The sequence below is a fragment of the Python bivittatus genome, unplaced genomic scaffold (assembly GCF_059951505.1).
Source record: "Python bivittatus isolate LINGU-HERP-01145 unplaced genomic scaffold, Pbiv_v1 ctg000070_np1212, whole genome shotgun sequence".
NCBI lineage: Eukaryota > Metazoa > Chordata > Lepidosauria > Squamata > Pythonidae > Python > Python bivittatus.
The window spans coordinates 13,988,386-14,008,971 of NW_028277034.1; the positions used below are offsets into that span (position 1 = coordinate 13,988,386).

The 20,586-nt window shown below is 37.7% G+C and overlaps 1 protein-coding gene across 1 annotated transcript; it reads left to right on the forward strand.

Moving 5' to 3' along the window:
- Positions 1–5,878: 5,878 nt before the first annotated feature.
- HPF1 (histone PARylation factor 1) lies at positions 5,879–19,395 on the forward strand. The gene is made up of 9 exons (XM_088132361.1): positions 5,879–6,007; positions 7,426–7,564; positions 8,089–8,248; positions 10,470–10,659; positions 11,687–11,785; positions 15,732–15,882; positions 17,694–17,781; positions 18,711–18,883; positions 19,155–19,395. Exons 2-9 carry the CDS (start codon positions 7,439–7,441, stop codon positions 19,284–19,286), a joined length of 1,119 nt encoding a protein of 372 aa, XP_087988487.1. The 5' UTR covers positions 5,879–6,007; positions 7,426–7,438; the 3' UTR covers positions 19,287–19,395.
- Positions 19,396–20,586: the final 1,191 nt, after the last annotated feature.

Sequence of the window (20,586 nt, forward strand, 5' to 3'; positions counted from 1 at the left end):
TTTTCCACCCGACACGTGGTCTGCAGCCATTTTCCCGCCCCGCTGTGCAGCGCCTGGCTGTTTTCCCGCCCCGCTGTGCGGCGCCCGGCCGTTTTCCCGCCCCTGATGCGTGGTCCGCGGACGCCAGAACGGATTAACGGTAATTACATTGAACCTTATGGGAAAATTTGCTTCGGGGTGCGACCAAATTCGGAGGGCGGAATGGATTAACCGGATTTACATTGAACTCTATGGGGAAATTTGCGTCGGGTTACGACCAACTCGGGATACGCCCAGAGTCACGGAACAGATTAAGTTCGTATCCCGAGGTACCACTGTAAAAGGACCTATGGTTTTGAATATAAGACTGAATTTGAAGCAGAATTATGTAATAATGATGAACTTATTATTGCACGGGGTCTGACTGTTTGACGGGCTGCCAATCCCCAGTTGTTTCTGTCTGTCTGGTGAGAATGGCATGCTTTGGGTCACGTTGATTAAGCAGTGTCATCTAGCAGGACCCAGGAAGCGTGCCTTTTCTGTCATGGCACCTGCCCTCTGGAATACTATCCCCCTAGAGATCTGGATGGGTGATGATATTCAGGAAGCTGTTTAAGGCCTGGCTATTCTCTCAGGCCTTGGGGCAGGGTGATGGTTGAGCCCTTGTTGGATGGGATTTCTTTACATGTTTTTCCTTGGGCCGTTTATGATTTCATTTCTGTTTTTTGTGCCGTTCTTACTTTTTAAATTATAAGCTGCCCAGAGTCATCAGGATTTGGTGGCTTTCATGTCTTTGATCCTGAATAAATTATCAGTTTACTAATTTTAATAAGGAAGCCTGTTTGGTGAAGCGGTTAAGGCTAGCAACTGGGAAACTGTGAGTTCTAGTCCCACTTTAGGCACAAAGCCAGCTGGCGACCTTGAGCCAGTCACTCTCTCTCAGCCCTAGGAAGGAGGCAATGGCAAACCACTTCCAAAAATGTTGCCAAGAAAATTGCAGGCCTGGTCATATTTGGAAATGACAATCAGTGAAGATTGGTTCAAAATGGGGAAGATACAAGCTAAAATATTCTGCTTTTATAACAAGTTTTAGCACACTGGCTAATACAAAATTGCCTTTTGTATAAACACATGAGACTTGCTAGTGATAAGGATTAAAAAAAAAAAAAAGGCAATGGGCTCAGTACAGTTTTTTAAAAGAAGCTACTTTCTGCTTTCATACCTGAGGTTTGGGTTGGTAGTTCCTGAAGCTATAATTTATGTTGTATTCCACTCTGTACAAGAATTACTTTGTGTCTGAAATTCTTGATGCAATAATGGCAATAACTCTAAATCCAAAAAGAAAGATATATGGAGGGGGGGGGAGAGAGAGAGAATATATACTGTTGGAGATTGCCTCTCAAGACATAGCATTTGTGACCTTTCAGTTCTGGCATCTGCTTAACAAGATTTCAGCAATTTGCAGTTTCTACAAGTCATGGCGCCACTGTATAGTGCCAATTACCTTTAGCAAGGAACAGAACAGACTTTATCTCATCATCATTTTACCACTGAAAAGATGTCCTTGAATCAAACAGTTTGAAACACAAAAGAATCCAAGTTAACGTCATTCTCAAAGTGCTCCCCACCTACTCACAGATCCACAAGCACACACTGTGATTCATCAGATACATTATTACTCAGACTGGTTGCCAATTATCTGAGGTTTCCATGACAACTTTTCTATGCAGAACTGAATTTCATTTTTCTATTTGAAGTTCAGTCCCTTTAAAGTAACAAATATCCAGCTTTGAAACAGAGCATTATCTGCTAATGCAACGTGGAAACTACATTATCTGTTGAAATACTCTTTTAGTTGGAACACCTGGATGCTCCGTTCTACACATATGGCTAGTTCAGTCATAAAGAAAAGCAACATGTCCCTACTATGTAAATGCCTGATGCAGGCCTGGATTTGCACACTTTTCCTACCTCCTCCCCTTCCTTTTTTTTTTTTGTGCCAGAGGAAACTAAATTAAATTAATCATAGTTTCCCATAATATATACAGTCGGAGAATTTTTAGTTTTAAAATTATAGCAAGAACAAGCAGGAATCAAATCATTTTTGTACCCTTGCTCCTGTGAATACTACAAGTATTGCACAGAAATACATAAAATATGACATTATACAGCATACAAATACTGTTTCCGCCTAACATGTTAAGAATGACAAGAGGTATTGCAGTCAGTTTCATTTCAGTTATTTTGAATTACACAGTTTTCACCAAAGTTAAAACTAAGCTTATCCAATACCAGTGGACCTCTGCACAATAGGACTCAACATTGCTCTAGAGTCAGAGAGAAAGTCAAAACGTTCTGTTGGTACAATTTACATCTAGTCCTTGTAGCACATCTTTTGATATGCCTGCTGCAGTCATTTGACAGGCAAATAATAATTTGTTGCTAGTATAGAGCACTTCCCTACATCCCTAGCAATCTACTTTCTGTTCCTTGAGGTGGGAGGAAGGTACATCACTTTTCACTGCATTCGTAACGCTTCTGTTGCTGCCTCTCTGAAATATTGCCATGCTCAAGACAAGCTCCCTGAGTTTGAGAGGGAGATTGTTGTGGGGACTGCTGTCAGGAGTAGTAGTGATGCTCTCTAGCAAGTGCAGGTGTAAAGGAAAGACAGCAAAGGGGAAAGAAACAAGCAAGTAAGAGAAGAATGAGGTGAAGGTTACAAATAAGGTTACAACCTGAAGGATCATGTGGTAGGAGGCAGTGGGCTGCATGGGGATTACAATGGGAATAGCAACCTCATGGAAGATACCCCACAAGATCAATATTCTCCTGATTCTAGGAAAAAACTGTGGTTGCCCATAATCTCTCTAGCAGCCATGGATATGCCCTCAGGCTCCTCCTCCATGTGACATAGAATATTTGCACTACTTTCCTGCCAGATAACTTTCCTCTGGCTTCAGTTTGCCTTAGGTGTAAGCTAGCTCTGAGATGGAGGCTGAGATATGACAATATGTTTTCAGTAATCAGTAAACAGATCATTTTGGAGCTAGGACAAAAGGTCTGAATGGATAAACCCTAAAATTAGCCTCCCCCAGCAAGCTAAAAAATTATACTGTATTCTGTATTCTGAGTACTACTGTGGAACTACTACAATTATAATAATTAATAGGACTGTGCAGGGTTTGCAGTTTATAGTGGAATCCCAAAGGTAGTTCAGCCTGCAGAATCCTTGGAAATGACAGAGCTGCTTTAAGGAGCTGAAAACAGATATTGTATTTGCACACACCAAAGCATTTTTTTAATTGAATCCAAAACACTAGGCATAATATAAAAAGTGTGGACCATGGATGCTGCATTTTAAGACATACAAGATATAAGAGAGCGTATCTATTGTTTATGTAACACAGATGTAAAGATGACAATAATAATGGACCTAAGAAATGGTTTTATGTATGATTTTTTTTTGGCGTCTAAACTTAAGCCCTAAGTCTTTTGATCTTCAAATCTGTTGCCCAATGAATTGTCTATTCTTTATAGAATTTTAATTCTGACCTATCAGATAGTCCATTAATCCATCAAAGAAACAATGTTCTTTATATTAATATGGATGGCACAGAAATGCATAAGTGAGCATGCTTCAGAGAAGAATTTCTAAGTCCAAAAATATTTTTAAAAAATGTTGCTGGACAATGCCATTCCAAACAAATATTATTAGTCCTTACTGCCTGATGAGGCCATATGACACATAAGGAATTACTGTTTTGGAAGCATTAACCCACAGTACAAGTTTAAGCTACTTAAATCCTATTATCAGTAATAGGAGTCATGAGGCTGATAACTCAGGCCCGTGCTAATTTAAAAGCTTATTCCCAAAGCCTCTGAGATTTAATTTAACAGGAAGAATTCTTTATGGCATGCTCAAACTGTGGGTTGCAAACCCTCGGTTGGGTTGTGAGAACATTTCAGGAGATTGCAATGGGGGAGGGGCAGCTTGTTCATGCAAATCTTAATTGCCATGAGAATTTACAATACAGAGTGGAAGTTTTTAGAGCAATCTGGCTTTGTGCAAGTAAGTAAAAAACAAAACAAAACATGAATTTCACCCCCAAGCAAAAACTGGATTACTGCCAGAACTCAGTCCCTCTCTGCCTGGACTGACCCCAGGAGGCCTGAGCATGGATAATGTCCAGTGAAGCAGGTCCAGGGCTCTCCAAAGGATCATTCTGTTTTCGGATGACAGGCAAGTGCCTGCCCCTCCTGAAGCTGGATCATAGACTGGAGATGCTGGTAATATTCTAGGCTGCTGCCCAACTGACTTTCTTTAGCCTTAGAGATGAATTGAGGGATTCTTTTTCCCTCAGCAACCTTTGGCCAGATCTAGCACATTTTCAAGCTCGGTCTTTGTTTTGCTGATCTCTCCTACCATACCAAATTTGCTTGCATTCTAGTTTGTTTTTCAAAAGTTATCCAGATGAATAGACAGACAAATGGAGTCCTGAGCCCTTTGACATAGTTTCTTTCAACATTCTGTTGCATTGGAAAGAATAAAAAGAGTCCTTTCGGTTCTCTGAGAACGCAAGGACTCCACAGTTCAATCCTGAGCTACGTATATTCTCTTCTATTGGTAGAATAAAAAGAGTTTGGCAAAACAAGATTTACAAAACAACACTTCAAGCTCACTCTGAATGAAGCATATTTGTTAACAAGAGAAAGAATTTCTGAAGTCACAGATAAACTGCAAATCATGATTTAAAAAAAAGTTTTATTTTTTACAAATAGATAAGCTTACTGAATTATTGAATAAGTGGAGAAATGTGACAATATATTGAGTAAGACATATGATTTTTTCTTATAATGCAAAAGCAGTTGGAATGGAGAATGAGATAGGTTTTAATAATGAATATTTTCAGTTCAATAATGAAGAGACTTACGGTATTTTAAAGACTGTATAACTAAAACTCTATTTTTCCTCCATTTCCCATAAAACGCTGAATAGTAATACCTCTGGTAAACAGAGAATTATCTCCATTAGTCAGGGGTGTTATCTAAATAAGGCAACAACTGATTTGGAGGGATCCCCCCATCCCAATTTTCCCAGTAACTTCCTACTGTTGCAATAAACAACACTACTGGTTTGTGCCCCATCTTCCCAACATCTCTCTACTGCCACCAATACCCACCATACTGACCCTGGATCTTTGCAATGTCTTCTCGCTACAATTTATTTCTCCCTTTGTTCAGGTATTTTACATTAAATAAAACGCCAGGGAAAATACTAAACAGAATTCCAAAATAACGTCTCAGCACCCAAAGTAGGGGTGTCACTCAACAAACAAACAGACCTTTGCGGTTCCATTGAACCATGGCGCATTTTTCCCCATCAGAGAGCATTTTTTCCCTATAACAATTAGCATCTTTTATTGCCTTCATCCCATTTTGTTTTGATAAAAAGTATTACAGCCACGCAGGGGAAACACAAAACAGTCAAAAAATGAACTCTTGCGTAACAACCATGCTTGGAATTCCATCGCTCTCGCATTACTTAAAGTAAATTTACAGAGTAAATTTACCAAGTAGTACTTTGCATTCACACGGCGCTGCACACACACACTACTGTCCACATCAGAAATTCTACTATGGTAGCAACCACTGACTGTCATTCATCCGACCCGCATCTTAAATGAAATCCAGCGCAAGTGAAACCGCTTGTATCTACGGAAGCTTTCATCATCATCATCATCATCATCATCAAACGTAGCGATTAGAGTTGAGCTCGGCTGAACCCCTTTCTTCTGGAATAAGCCCCGACAGCAATCCATCCGCCCTGCAGGCAGAGGAGCCCTTCCCGGAGAGGCCGGGCGGTGCGACGAGAACTCGGCTCGCCGTTTTCCGCTCTGCTGTGTCACGATCTAGTTCCGCTTCCGTGAGAAAGAGCGAGAAGCGCGAATTGGAAGAGACCGTCGTTCCGTTTTGATGTCGTGAGGAGGCTTCTTTGGGGATAAATTAGCTTCTCGGCTGTTTGTTTTTGGTTCGTCTGTTTTTCGCTCTCGTTTCTTTCTATTAGTCGCGGCCTGTCTTGTTTCCTGCCTGTTCTGCTGTTTCTTTCTTCTTCTCTCGTTCTGTTCTTTTCCTTTTTCATAAGCTGCCTTTCCCCCTCTCCTCTCCTTCCTTCCTGAACCCCCCGTTTCTCCCCCCTGTGAAACAGTGTACAGCCTCGGGGGGGGGGAAGGGTGTCTGTGTGTTGTAGTAAAGTCATAGGGAAGCGTTTGCGCGACTATTCAGAAGGAGCTCCCTTGGGTTCAGTAGTATTCGCTTCCAGATAAGTTTTGCCTTCCTTCAGGCAACCTTGTGCATCCTGCCGATTCCCTCAGTCCTTCCCTCCTCTCTTTTATTCCCCCAGTTTCCTGAGTTCCTCCTTCCTTCAAAAACCAATACAAAGTTTGGTGGTACCTTAGAGAGCAACACATGCATGATTGAATATGCACACACGGGTGACTACACTCTAGTCTTCAGATGAACATTTAAGGTACCACAGAGCTTTCCAGTGGCCTTGCTATAACAGGCTAAACACAACTATTCATTAGAAACTACCTCCAATCTTTTACTTTGGGCTTGTTCTTTCCTTTTACCTCTGCATTAAGTTACCACTGATAGTCAGGAGGCAACAGCAGCTCTCAACAGAGTCTCCTCTCATTTTCATTTTTTCTTGTACAAAACAAGTCTCTAACTTTCTCTTACTGCACAAGTTTATGAATGATAAAGTATACATAAAGCATTTGCTTTGATATAAATTCTACTGAGTTCAGGGGGCTTACTTTCAAAAGTAAGTGCAATATTGCAGACTAAATATAAAATGTCTTATGAACATGAATCTGATTATTTTAAAGATTTTTTCTCAGTGCATAGTTGAGTTACTTTTCCCTACTTAAAACACTTTTGCTAATCTGATTCATTCCAGATGTGTTAACTAAAACTCCTGACTCCAATCATTATGATTAGGCTGTCTGGGGATAGTGAGAGTTATAATCAACATATCTGGAAGGAATCAGGTTGGGAAAGGTAATAATTCTTTTGAACCTAGCAATACAAATACCTAGCATATTATTACAAAACTCTGCAGTAGTTAGAAGCATTGGTTTAATACTATTTTCCTGTATTAGATATGAGGCTTATTCCTCAGCAAGAGTATGTTTAAAATCACATATTCCTATATTGTCTGGGAAGTAAGTTCCCCTTCAGTTCAGTGGTGCTTCTTAAAAGTAAGCATCTGATTATAATTCATATCTTGTTTCCATATTCTTAAGAACTTATGAGTAATACTGTAATAATGTTATGCTTGCTGCTTTATCAATTTTTGTACTAGTAATTTTTAAAATTTACTAGCTACCCAAACTACAATGTGCACGTTCTGCCTTATCCTCTTCTATTTCTTCTTGATCAACCTAGAAGCTTTTGTGCAATGACATCACAAGGAGAACTTGGAAACTCTTACAGCCACAAAAGGCAGGATGTAGCAATGGCAACAACAGGTACCAGAATGACTGGAGGCAGGAAGCAGAGACGCCATGCAGAAGCACAAAAGCAGGTATCAGTAGTATCTCCCCATTTTCCACACCAAGATCTAGGAGTTTTGTGTCCTCCAACTATTTGGACAGGCAAGAGTCCAAAATAGCATTCTAATATCAGCTCCTATCCTCAGGATCTCTGATACAGTAACAAGTGTGCCTCTAAATTCAGACAAAGTGTCTGCCTCACCACTTCTTACTTAGCAGCAGGAGTTTCCAATGGTAGAATGTGTAACTTCCTTTCACTTGGCGTATTTATTTTTGTCTTAGTGTGAATCTGTAAACAATTGCACGTCAGCAACTAATGTGGAAAAAGATGTGTTTAACTTTATATCATGTAGCAATTGTCTATCATGCCCTAGAGTTGTGTTTAGTAGAATTGTATATTCTGCTTGCTCCTTATTTATTCCTTAGTGCAGTACCTTGTCTGCTGCAAATCAGAAGTTAGTCCACACACTGTATCCTGCCCTTAGGCTTCTCTTCCTTGTCTTAAAGTGATAAATGTATGAGCTTATTTCTTCCCTGATTTTCTATTCACTGGTAGGGTGAAAAAATTAAAGAAGTAAAAAATGTACAGGCCAGCAAAGCAGATGTCCCTGAATATGTTCGCCAAGAAGTAGAAAGCTGTTACCGGCTCAAGATGCCTGAAGACTTCTATCATTTCTGGAAATTCTGTGAGGAATTGGAACCTGACAAACCATGTGGTAGGTCCCATACATCTATCTTATCTATATGAGTGTGTGCGCATATGTGTGTACAATTTTAATTTAGGCATAACAGTACCTTCAAAATGTTAGCATTTATTTTAGAAATGTATAAGGCTGCCCAACTGTATAATGACTCTGGGTGGCATACAGTAAAAGTAATCATACAATTAAAACAAACAGTGTCCCCTCCCCGCCCCCCCCCCCCGCCAGAAGAAAAGCAACCATAAAAATGCAAACTTGCCAACCACTTCAACACAATGCCTGGGGAAAGAACCAGGTTTTCATAACCCTTCAACCCTTATGAAGAACCCTTCATAACCAGGGTGGAGGCCAGATGTTAGAGGGGGAAGAGGGAATAGCCCTCTGGAAGGCAGATGTGACCAAGAAGGTACACTTCCTAGGTCTCATCAGGTGACCTTGCTTAATGAATGGGAACTGGAACATGCCAATTCTGCCTGATTGTACAGACAAGGCAGAAGCAACAGAAGATAGTCTTTTTAGATAACTAGCCTGTGCCATGAAGGTCTTTGTAGGTAAATAACCAACGCTTTGAATTGCACCAAGAAGTCTAGTGGAAACCAGTGCAGCTCACAGAGCAAAGGTGTTACTTGGACTTGCCCATAGTACTTGGGTAATTATGGGCATATGAGATATGCCCATAATTACCCGTACTACTGCATTCTGGACCAGCTGCAGATTCTGAATTGTTTTCAAGAGCAGCCCATGTAGAGTGCATTATAGTAGACCATATGTGAGATGGCTAAAGGATGAGTGACTAAAGTCTCCTGATCCAAGTAAGGATGCAGTTGGTACACAAGATGGATTTATGCAAACACCTTCTTAGTCACAGCTGCCATCTGCTCCTCAAGCAGGGGCTTTAAGTCCAAGAAGACCCCCAAATTGCACACCAGTCCTGAAGAAGAAAGTGCAATCCTATTCAAGATGAAACATCCCCCACCTTGGGGAAGCAGATATACAAATACACATCGACTCAGTATTGTAATGGTTTGATTTAAGTCTGTTCCTCCCCATCCAGTTCCCCCACAGCTTCTAGACACTCAGACAAGACTTTGACAGCTTCACCTGGTTGGTCTAAGGTCAAGATGTATAATTGGTATCATATGTATATTGATGATACCTGACCCCAAATTTGCAGATTATCTCATCAAGTGGTCTCATATAAATGCTAAACAGAAGGGGCATGAATGTAGAGCCCTAAGGTACTCTACAGCCATGGGCCTCAGGGTCAATTGCCTCCCTCCTGTCAACACAGATTGGACTTAACCGCAAAGAACAGAGGAAACCACCATAACACCATGCCTTCCAGTCCCTTCAGGTGGGCTTGAAGGATACTGTGGTTGATACTATGGTTTGGTACTACTTAACATCACCAGCATTGCTTTTCACATGTAATATAAAATGTATTGGTCCCCTCACTTTTTTTGTTTGTTTCTAATAATTGGCATCCCATGTCAATCAGAATGTTCAGTTCTCTGTTTGTGGGAATGCCATTTTGGGATTTTTTAAAAAAAATTTTACTAGTATTTTGATTCTTCTAAGTTTGCTGAAATATGGTTCTTCTGCATGGATGAAGCAATTCTAGCTACTTAAGGATCACATTTGACCCTAATCTTTGAGAACAGAGAACATTATAGAAGGGTCTCCTTTTTTAAAAGCATAATGTGAAAGTAGTAGTTGTTTATTCTAGTTTTGCATGGCTTTATTTTATGTATTTGGAATTAGGCTGTAAGAAAACATAATCAAACCTAGAACCTTTCATGTAATGTAGATCAGAGATCCAATATTTTTGTTTTAGTTAGAAAGTCTTTATTTTCTCCATCCTTTGTATAAAATAACCAGGAGATAGCTATGTTAATTGAGGGTTGTTGTTGTTGTTGTTTTTGCCTTGGCTGCTGGTTATGTATTTTATTTTCATTGTTGGTTGTGTTTTCTTAAGTGTTGTTAGCTGCCCAGGGTCAATGTAGTGAGAGAGGCGGCCATATAAATTGAATAAAATAAACAAGTAAATAGTATTTCATCTTGAGAGCTTAATCCAAAGTATAAGTTAGATGCATCCTTTCCATTAATCCCAGAAAGCAGCAAGGATAGTGGATAAATAAGTAAAAATAATAATAGCACCTTTTAAATCATTTTAAATATATATTTGGTGTGGCCAGTTCTTCATACTTATGAAACCATAGGTATTTTTGTGTTGCAGATGCACTCAAATCAAGTATTGGACTTCAGCTAGTTGGACCATATGATATTCTTTCTGGAAGATACAAAAACACTAATAAATCAAAAGATATAAATTTCAACCTTCATTGGAGATTTTTTTATGATCCTCCTGAATTCCAGACAATTATTACCGGAGACAGCAAAACACAATATCATATGGGATATTTCAGGTAAGAAATACCTTGGCCCCTGAGGGGGAGAAATAATTCTTTACTTTAGCCTTTCTCTTCCTGCCATTGCTTTAAAATAATCAGGGCAGTTTTTCTTTCTAAGTTCTTTTCATTGAGTAGAATATGAAGTTGAAAACCATTTCTAACATAACATTTTTGAGATAATCAAAGATTATGTTCTGTCCTGGAGTGACATTAGGTTGTTTAATTCATATGCATTTTCCAGGAATATTTTGGTATAGAATAAAAATTATTTGCTTTTGGGAAGTTTGCTGACATGTGATTTATTTTCCAGGCAAATTTAGAGTTAGTATCTTCAAAATCTATTGTATGTATGCTAGATTTTATTTGTTAACATCCAATTTTGGCTTAGACAAACTAGCTTTCAGAGTTCATTTTACTGTTTAAAAAGATTTTTTCCTCTCACTAGCAATTAAGAATTATTGAACACAATAACATTTACTTCCATAGTGTTATATTAATTGTAAATATTCAAAATGTTTATTATGTATTGTCATTGTGGAAGCATTTTTGTAAAATCTATTCTCCATAAAAAGCTAAGTTTTCAAATGTGGTGAATTGCAAGGTTATTTCACCTATACTGGCTTTTTTATTTTTAAATTAAGGCTTATGCCATAATTTTTGATAAAATTTGAGATGTTATTAGATACATTCTAAACCTACAATCTAGTCATCCTCCTGACTATGCTGTTCCAGTTGTTCTGGGGGTGGTCAGGTAGCTTTTCAAAAAGTTATCATCTGAGCTAGAAGAAGTTTGTGATGTTCTGGTTGGAATCCCATGTCCGAAACATCATGAAATATTTACAGTTTGAAGGATTAATTTCCAGATTTCCAGTTTGGAGGATAGGTTTTTCACATACCCAGAATCTATATATGTGGTATATCTTTTCAAATATTTTTTTTGGTAGGGAAAATAGTGTTTGAGAAGTCTTTCTGCAGTGCTGTAGAGGCTGCAGCTCTAATTCTTAAAATGTTTTCAGTTCTGAATATCTTGTATATATTACAGGGATATACCAGATCAACTACCAGTGTGGGTTGGTGAAACTGAAACCCAGAAAGGCTGTACAATTTATCAAGTTGGTGACAATATATTTGCCGCTGTAAAGTAAGTTTTAACACTTTCATCCTTTAAAAAGACGTTAATTTGGGAATAGCAGTCTCAGTATGCAAGGGATTTTCTTTTCTTTTACTCACATATGCTACTGCTATGTAGTTCTGTGCGGTTTTAATTAGGAAAATATGTTGGTATTTTAATTTTTATCTCCACCCCTTGCCACTTCAGTATATTTTATATGTTCTTCTGAGAAAATTTTGGGGTGAAGTTCTGGGATGAAACCTATTCTTCCTGTCTTTTTTTTAAAAGCTGTTTGAATATAAGTCACTGTTACAGAATCCTCTTAAGTTTGTAACAAATTGTGGTACAGTATAGTCCCCATGTTATGAAAGTCAAAATCTAGTCTGATGATCGAGAAGAAGTTGCTGCTCTTGTTTTATTTATGGCAGGAACTTGTTCTTGACTCAGAACTTAATGGTAGGAGATTGCTTAGTTTGATTCTCAGAATTTCTTATTTGAATTGTTCAGTAGCACTGTTTAGTCACATGTTATTTGCTGTTATATACTTTATCAGTTTTGAGAATATTATGGGTGGCCACGTAATATTTTTAATCTCTGTAAAATAGTAATATTTTCTAGAAAATAAGGCTGGAATCTGCTTTTCTGTTAGCACTTCTATGCACTGCATTGCTCAAGACATTGTAAGACTCTTTCACATGACTCTAGTTTATATTCAGATTTGTGTTTGAATACAGGAATATTGGAGGATGCATATATAACTTTCCATATTCAAGTAATAATTCTTTCTGAATATGGTGATGATGTCAAAATGATTTCTTGTATCAATTTGCCAGCTGTTCACTCCTAAATGTATCAGTCACATTTTCAGCAGTTTATTGAAAACTATGTATAACAGAGCTTAGTTGTTATTATTAATTAGATTTAATATAGCCGCCTACTCTAGTGGACTCTGGGCAGCTTACAAAATATAATACTAAATTCAAACAAAAACATAAAACCAATGCAATGTAGTGTAATGATGTGGTAGGAATTGTTCAGTTTACATTCACTGATGTTTTTTTTTCTGTTGACTAACTCAAAGCAAGTGTAACCAATCAATAGGATATTGGATGGATATTTTCTGTGGCTTTTGTTTGCCTCAGCTTCTCTTAAAATGGTATTTTAAGAGCATATGTTGCATAGAAGATGTTTTAATCAGTCTGGTATGGGGTTGTTTTACATATATATTGTACAGTGGGGCAAAAAAGTATTTAGTCAGCCACCAATTGTGCAAGTTCTCCCACTTAAAAAGATGAGAGAGGCCTGTAATTTTCATCATAGGTATACCTCAACTATGAGAGACAACATGAGAAAAAAAATCCAGAAAAACACATTGTCTGATTTTTAAAGAATTTATTTGCAAATCATGGTGGAAAATAAGTATTTGGTCACCTACAAACAAGCAAGATGTCTGGCTCTCACAGACCTGTAACTACTTCTTTAAGAGGCTCCTCTGTCCTCCACTCGTTACCTGCAGTAATGGCACCTGTTTGACCTTGTTATTAGTATAAAAGACACCTGTCCACAACCTCAAACAGTCACACTCCAAGCTCCACTATAGCGAAGACCAAAGAGCTGTTGAAGGACACCAGAAACAAAATTGTAGACCTGCACCAGGCTAGGAAGACTGAATCTGCAATAGGCAAGCACCTTGGTGTGAAGAAATCAGCTGTGGGAGCAAGAATTAGAAAATGGAAGACATACAAGACCACTGATAATCTCCCTCGATCTGGGGCTCCATGCAAGATCTCACCCTGTGGGGTCAAAATGATCACAAGAACGGTGAGCAAAAATGTATTGTGAGATTTTGAGTGAACACCTCCTTCCATCAGCAAGGGCATTGAAGATGAAACGTGGCTGGGTCTTTCAGCATGACAATGATGCCAAACACACCGCCCAGGCAACGAAGGAGTGGCTTCGTAAGAAGCATTTCAAGGTCCTGGAGTGGCCTAGCCAGTCTCCAGATCTCAACCCCATGGAAAACCTTTGGAGGGAGTTGAAAGTCCGTGTTGCCCAGCGACAGCCCCAAAACATCACTGCTCTAGAGGAGATCTGCATGGAGGAATGGGCCAAAATACCAGCAACAGTGTGTGAAAACCTTGTGAAGACTTACAGAAAACGTTTGACCTCTGTCATTGCCAACAAAGGATATATAACAAAGTATTGAGATGAACTTTTGATATTGACCAAATACTTATTTTCCACCATGATTTGCAAATAAATTCTTTAAAAATCAGACAATGTGATTTTCTGGATTTTTCCCCCCATTTTGTCTCTCATAGTTGAGGTATACCTATGATGAAAATTACAGGCCTCTCTCATCTTTTTAAGTGGGAGAACTTGCACAATTGGTGGCTGACTAAATACTTTTTTGCCCCACTGTACATGGCCCCATTCATTCTTTCCTTTACATGGATCAGTCGTCCTGGTCCCTTTGCAGAAAAACAGCCCCAAAGCATGATGTTTCCACCCCCATGCTTTATAGTAGGTATGGTGTTCTTTGGATGCAACTCAGCATTCTCTCTCTTCCAAACACAACGAGTTGAGTTTAGACCAAAACGTTCTACTTTGGTTTCATCTGACCATATGACATTCTCCCAGTCCTCTTCTGGATCATCCAAATGCTCTCTAGCAAACTTCAGACGGGCCCGGACATGTACTGGCTTAAGCAGGGGGACACGTCTGGCACTGCAGGATTTGAGTCCCTGGCGGCATAGTGTGTTACTGATGGTAGCCTTTGTTACTTTGGTCCCAGCTCACTGCAGGTCATTCACTAGGTCCCCCCATGTGGTTCTGGGATTTTTGCTCACCATTCTTGTGATCATTTTGACCCCACGGGGTGAGATCTTGCATGGAGCCCCAGATCGAGGGAGATTATCAGTGGTCTTGTATGTCTTCTATTTTCTAATTATTGCTCCCACAGTTGATTTCTTCACACCAAGCTGCTTGCCTATTGCAGATTCAGTCTTCCCAGCCTGGTGCAGGTCTACAATTTTGTTTCTGGTGTCCTTCAACAGCTCTTTGGTCTTGGCCATAGTGGAGCTTGGAGTGTGACTGTTTGAGGTTGTGGACAGGTGTCTTTTATACTAATAACAAGGTCAAACAGGTGCCATTACTACAGGTAACGAGTGGAGGACAGAGGAGCCTCTTAAAGAAGTAGTTACAGGTCTGTGAGAGCCAGACATCTTGCTTGTTTGTAGGTGACCAAATACTTATTTTCCACCATGATTTGCAAATAAATTCTTTAAAAATCAGACAATGTGATTTTCTGGATTTTTCCCCCCATTTTGTCTCTCATAGTTGAGGCATACCTATGATGAAAATTACAGGCCTCTCTCATCTTTTCAAGTGGGAGAACTTGCACAATTGGTGGCTGACTAAATACTTTTTTGCCCCACTGTATTTTTTAATTACTGTTTTATGTTTAAGAACTCTCCTGGGAAAACGTGGTTTTCGCAAGCAGCAGCAGCAGCAGCATACATTTTTTTTAAATATTAAGAGAAAGTTGTTTGTCAAAACTTTGTCTTATGTTATAGTATAGAAATAGATCAACATCTAATCCTAATTCTAGGCTAATTAAAAATTAAATTAACTGAGCTGATGTAGATCTAATAATCCATATATACTGATGTGCATATGAAGTGATGAAATCTTTATCTGGTGTCTGTTTGTTTGCAAACAGCTGTTTAGTCTTTGATAAAATTTTCATACAACTACTTGAAAAATGTTACCATCTCTTTGAAACTTTTTCATAGTACTTCTGATAGTACTTTTCAGGCACTCCTGACCATCAGAAGTCTATTCTGGAGCACACAGCAGCAGCCTTTGTAATTTCTACTAGTTGTGCTGTTTTAAAGTGTGCTTCTGTTGGCTAGTAAAGGCATGTTTGAGTCTTTTCAAAACAATACATTGTATGATTTGTTTTCTTTTGTTTCAGGTTCTTTTTGTCTAAAAAGCTTAAAGAACTGACTAATAAAAAGAGAAGTGGCTTATTAAGATATACAGATGAAAAACTAACCAAAATAGCAAAACAATTGGGTTACTCGCTAGAACAAAAAAGCTTGAAGATGAAAGAGCGAGATAAGAAGGTAAGGTTTGATTTTTCCAGATTCAATAAACTCTAGTACAGCATTTATCTTTTTTCGCTGTTTATGCTAAAACATGTTTATTCCTAAGCCTCTTCCCAAATCAAAGAATCACAATTGATTCCTGGGTTCAGCACAGTGAAAAGTTGAGTTGATAGCTAGTGTGCAAATGGCAACAAGCATGCTGTGAGCATAACAGATACTGTAACTTAAGGCATACTCTGCAACAGGGATGGGGGCCTAAAAACCTTAGTTCTCTGTCACCATCCAGTCTTAAAAGTGTAAAATACACTTATGATGTAAGAATGAAATTAATTAATCAGAAAATACTGTTTCATGTTTATTGGACTTCAGAAAATATTCAGAACAGGTTGGATATCAGATTTTCTGGGTTGACATTGTAAAAAAGTTGAGGATTTGTTAACTAATGATTTGGTCTTGTATAGCCTGTTTGGTTTCAAGCTATAGCATATGTTAATACAATTCTGGGAAAAAAAAGTAACAAAAATATAAATGTATGTTAAATTATATTCCCATGATATGGAATTTGTGATTTTAGGAAGAACTTTGGCATTATTAATCCTCTTGGCAGAGGATAAATTATTTATCCTTTATTTATTATTTATGGGTCAAGAAGTGAACCCATATGTGCAGCGTATTTTCAAAATGTCTTTATTGTTAAAAATGAGATTGAACAGTATATTTCTATATGATCTAGATATAATAAGTTTAAGGAATGAATTAATCTCATATTAATGCCAAATTACTACTATATGGGTTTTTTTTTTAGTTTTTATGTTTAGTTTATTTTAAAAATCTTCATACACGACAGTGATTATATTGTATATTCATCAGTTATTGTGATATTACAGGTAGTCCTCATTTAGCGATTGTTCGCAGTTACGAAGGTGGTGAAAAAAAAAGGTTGCAACCAATCCTCACATTTATGACCTTCGCAGGTCTGTAAAGCAAAGGAAAGCTGAAATGAGATCGTAAGCACAATTCTGTTTTCACTTAGCAACTGCTTCGCTTAACGACTGAGTTGCTGGTCCCAACTGTGGTTGCTAAGTGAGGACTACCTGTATGGTAGTTGTTTATTATATCTCACCAACAATAAATAATAAATAGATGAACATCTGACACCATTGTATTCGCACAATGCCAGCTAAGTTCTTTCCAGTGGTGAAATGCCTTTTCTACAAGAATCTACAAACAGGTGGTAGAGTTCCTGAACACTGTAACCAATTAGTTTTACATTTTGTGAGTCAAATCACCAGCATTCTCACTGAATTTGTCACCATTGTTTTGGCTGCATAAATTGAGAAGTAGGCAAAACAGTCCTACTCTTCCAGATGCTGTGATATGTACAAACTTTTGTTTATATCTGATAACTTCTTCTTGTGGTTATGAGATGGAACCAGAGTTAGCTTTTTTTAAATAGGATATTTGGTTGCATGTCAGGAAATATGATGTGGACCTTGCTAAATATATTCATCTTAGACCCACTTAATTTGGACAACTATTATCTGGTCTGTAATCTTGCCATTTATTTGAATAATATATAGGAGAGAGTGAGGCCTTTAAACTCCAGGTGATATTGGAGGTAATTATTAGTTGAATCTTTAGGCTGTAATCAATTTACCTAGAAGTCTTCTCTTTTCAAATCAGCAGGATATCTCTACTTAAATGTGCATTTGACTTATTAGTCAATTAAACAGCAAAAACAAAAAATAAGCTTGGTGTTTGATGGATAGTGTATTTGCATATAGTATCTAATGGTAGTGTTTGTACACTACTTGCTTTTTTCAAAACAGGTAGTAACAAAGACATTTCATGGAGCTGGTCTAGTTGTCCCTGTAGATAAGAATAATGTTGGGTACAGAGAGCTTCCAGAAACAAATGGTAAGTATTACAGAACTTTTTCTCAAAATATAAAATTAATAAAAGTACCATTTTGCCATTGTTAATGGTGTATATTTTGGCATTTGATTATAGCCATTTTTTTAAAGGAAAACAATGAAAATAGCTGCCCAGAGTATCAGAGTGGACAGGAATAAAAATTTTAATACAATAATAAATAAATAAAATAATAAATAGATAAATATAAGCACACAGTTGGAAATTAGTATTTTCCTCATGTTTTTAATCTAGTAAGGTCATTGATTAAAAGCAGCAGAATTCCGTAGCTGAGACAACTAATTTTATTAAGACATGAATTCCTTGCAGTGAGAACATCAATAAAAGTGCTACAGTAGTCTTTGTTGTAGCAGCAACTGTGTCTCTGTCATGGAATTCATTAGGCTAGGTTTATATTAATTGCATTTAATTCCATTTCAGATTGGTGGGCAACATTGTCATATTTTAAGTCCCATTGGTTTTAGTGGGAATTTAGGCTATAATTCTGTACTTATTTATGTAAGAAAGGGGATAGAAAATGATACCAATTAACCTGCATTTTGTATTAATATTGACCAGAATCATGATACTTCCAAAATCTTGGAAGATTTGTTGTACTTATACAAATTAGCATATTATGCAGTTAAAGTGGTTTTATTTTAAAATAATGCACATATTGCACATAAAGAGAATATATAGATATGCAGTGCTTTGGATTTAGTTTGGAAGAGGTGCTTCCAAATGTAAGGGAGTGTGAAACACAAAGCAACTGTGCAGTCCTGGAAGCAGTTTGCAGGTGCTTTAATGAGTTGTCGGCAGGTGCAATTTGTGCTCCTGTGCATTCCAAAGGCATCTCTTCAGAATCAAATCCATAAAAATTGCATAGTTCTGGAATATATTATACTACAGTTCTCATGGAATCTTTTCCTTTATAGCAAGTCTCAAAAGAATTTGCAAAACCATTGTAGATGCTCCTAATGACGACCAGAGACTGAAAGCCTTTGCTCCTATTCAGGAAATGTTAACTTTCATTCAGTTTGCCAATGATGAATGTGACTATGGAATGGGATATGAACTGGGCATAGACCTCTTCTGCTATGGGTCACATGTAAGTTAATGTTTTTCTCTGTAGTAGTAATCATTTATGGGATATGAGTCATTGTCTCTAAACATATAGGAATATAATACATGGCTCTGAAACAAATGACTCCAAAAAAGTTCAGTAGACAAACAGTAGCTATCTATATAATGATTTAAGTGCTTAAGAAATTGAGAAAAAGGTGGAAATGAAAAACAGATTACAGAATTTTATATTGCTCTGTAATACATTACCAACTTCAGTGAAACCATTACCGTGATCTTTCGAATTTTTTTTGCAGTATTTTCACAAGATTGTCGGCCAGTTGTTGCCTCTTGCTTACAACCTGCTGAAAAGAAATCTGTTTGCAGAGATAATTGAAGCTCACTTAGCTAATAGGAGAAAAGAGAAGGTAGATCTACTTGCAGCATGATGAACACTAAAATACTGTAAAATACTGACTACCATTATTTATGAATTTTAAATGTTTTTCTACTAAAGTGTACTTACTGTGTGATAAATAAACGTTTTTCCAAGCAAGAGTTATCTTGGCTGTAGAATCCAAACTATATCAATCATTAATAACCTTTACTCTCTAGTATAACTTCCACTGTAGCTTCGTAAAATAATGGTTTTTAAGCTGCTTTCCGCAGAACTTTGTGGATTCCTTAATAAGAAGTCTTATGATTATGGAGACAGACTGTTTCAAAATATAGTCTTTGTGTTGTTGCTGACAATTCAGAGATGTATGCAGATGTATTCTAAGTGCTGGAAGAGAGAAAATGTCATTCGTGAACAATGAAGTGCAGCAGTTTTATCCAGGACTGATGTACTCACTGAGATACTTCTTTAAATGTTGTGCAGTGTTGTTTATAGTTCAGTACAGTAAAAACAGAAGAAACCAAAGAAACTAGACATTGGTAAGATACCCAGAGTATCGTGATTGTGTAATTTAGAAATTCTAATCAATTATTAGGCTTACTCATGCTGCAAGTATGAATTCTCTCTTCCTGTTATTGCAGGCAGTTTTTAATTAGTTTGTTATATTGCATATGTCCTAATGATGTCTACAGATATAGAAAGAAAAAAGTGAAAACTATTTAGTGAATTTGTATTTCTCATTAGAAAGATATCCTTTTCAAATCTATCCTGAACCTTAAAAAAATTATTAAAACGGTTAGTTTAACATATAATTTGTCCATCTATACTGAAGCTCAAAATTTCCTCTTAGCGGATTTTTATTATCTAAGCTCTGAGTCTTTTTGAACAACATGGCCCTTCAAGCTTTATGGCAGCCATCACAACTGCCTTGTATTACTGTCACAGCATTGTTACCCATTGCAAGGCCTAAGCACCTTGGAATGATCTTTCTGTAGAAAGTGTCATTTTTTTCCCTCAGGGATTGAATGAGCAAAGTGGGCCAGAAACTTGGAAAGTATTTGCAGAAATGTATCTTTTGAAGCAGGAAGAGATTCATGTCACTTGGATTATGGTCTGGACTGCTGTTTTTCTGAAGGATGTCTTGTTATCATTGGACTTTCCAAAACAATGACTGAAACAGCAATAAATGAAGGGCTCGCCTTTAACCTCCACCAACAACCTTGGCTGTATTGGTAGAGAGCGCTTTTCCCTCTTGTATGGAATAACAAGGGCAGCTTCCATCCAACAGGTCTCCTCTAAGAACTGGCCATAAATCCTCCCTCTCACCGGCAGCAGAAGGGCTCTTCAGTGGG

Coding starts and splice junctions, on each gene's coding strand:
- HPF1 (XM_088132361.1), top strand. CDS start 7,439: ATGACATCACAAGGAGAACTTGGAAACTCTTACAGCCACAAAAGGCAG. Junction 11,786..15,731: donor AATATATTTGCCGCTGTAAA/GTAAGTTTTAAC, acceptor CTTTTGTTTCAG/GTTCTTTTTGTCTAAAAAGC. Junction 17,782..18,710: donor AGAGCTTCCAGAAACAAATG/GTAAGTATTACA, acceptor TTTCCTTTATAG/CAAGTCTCAAAAGAATTTGC.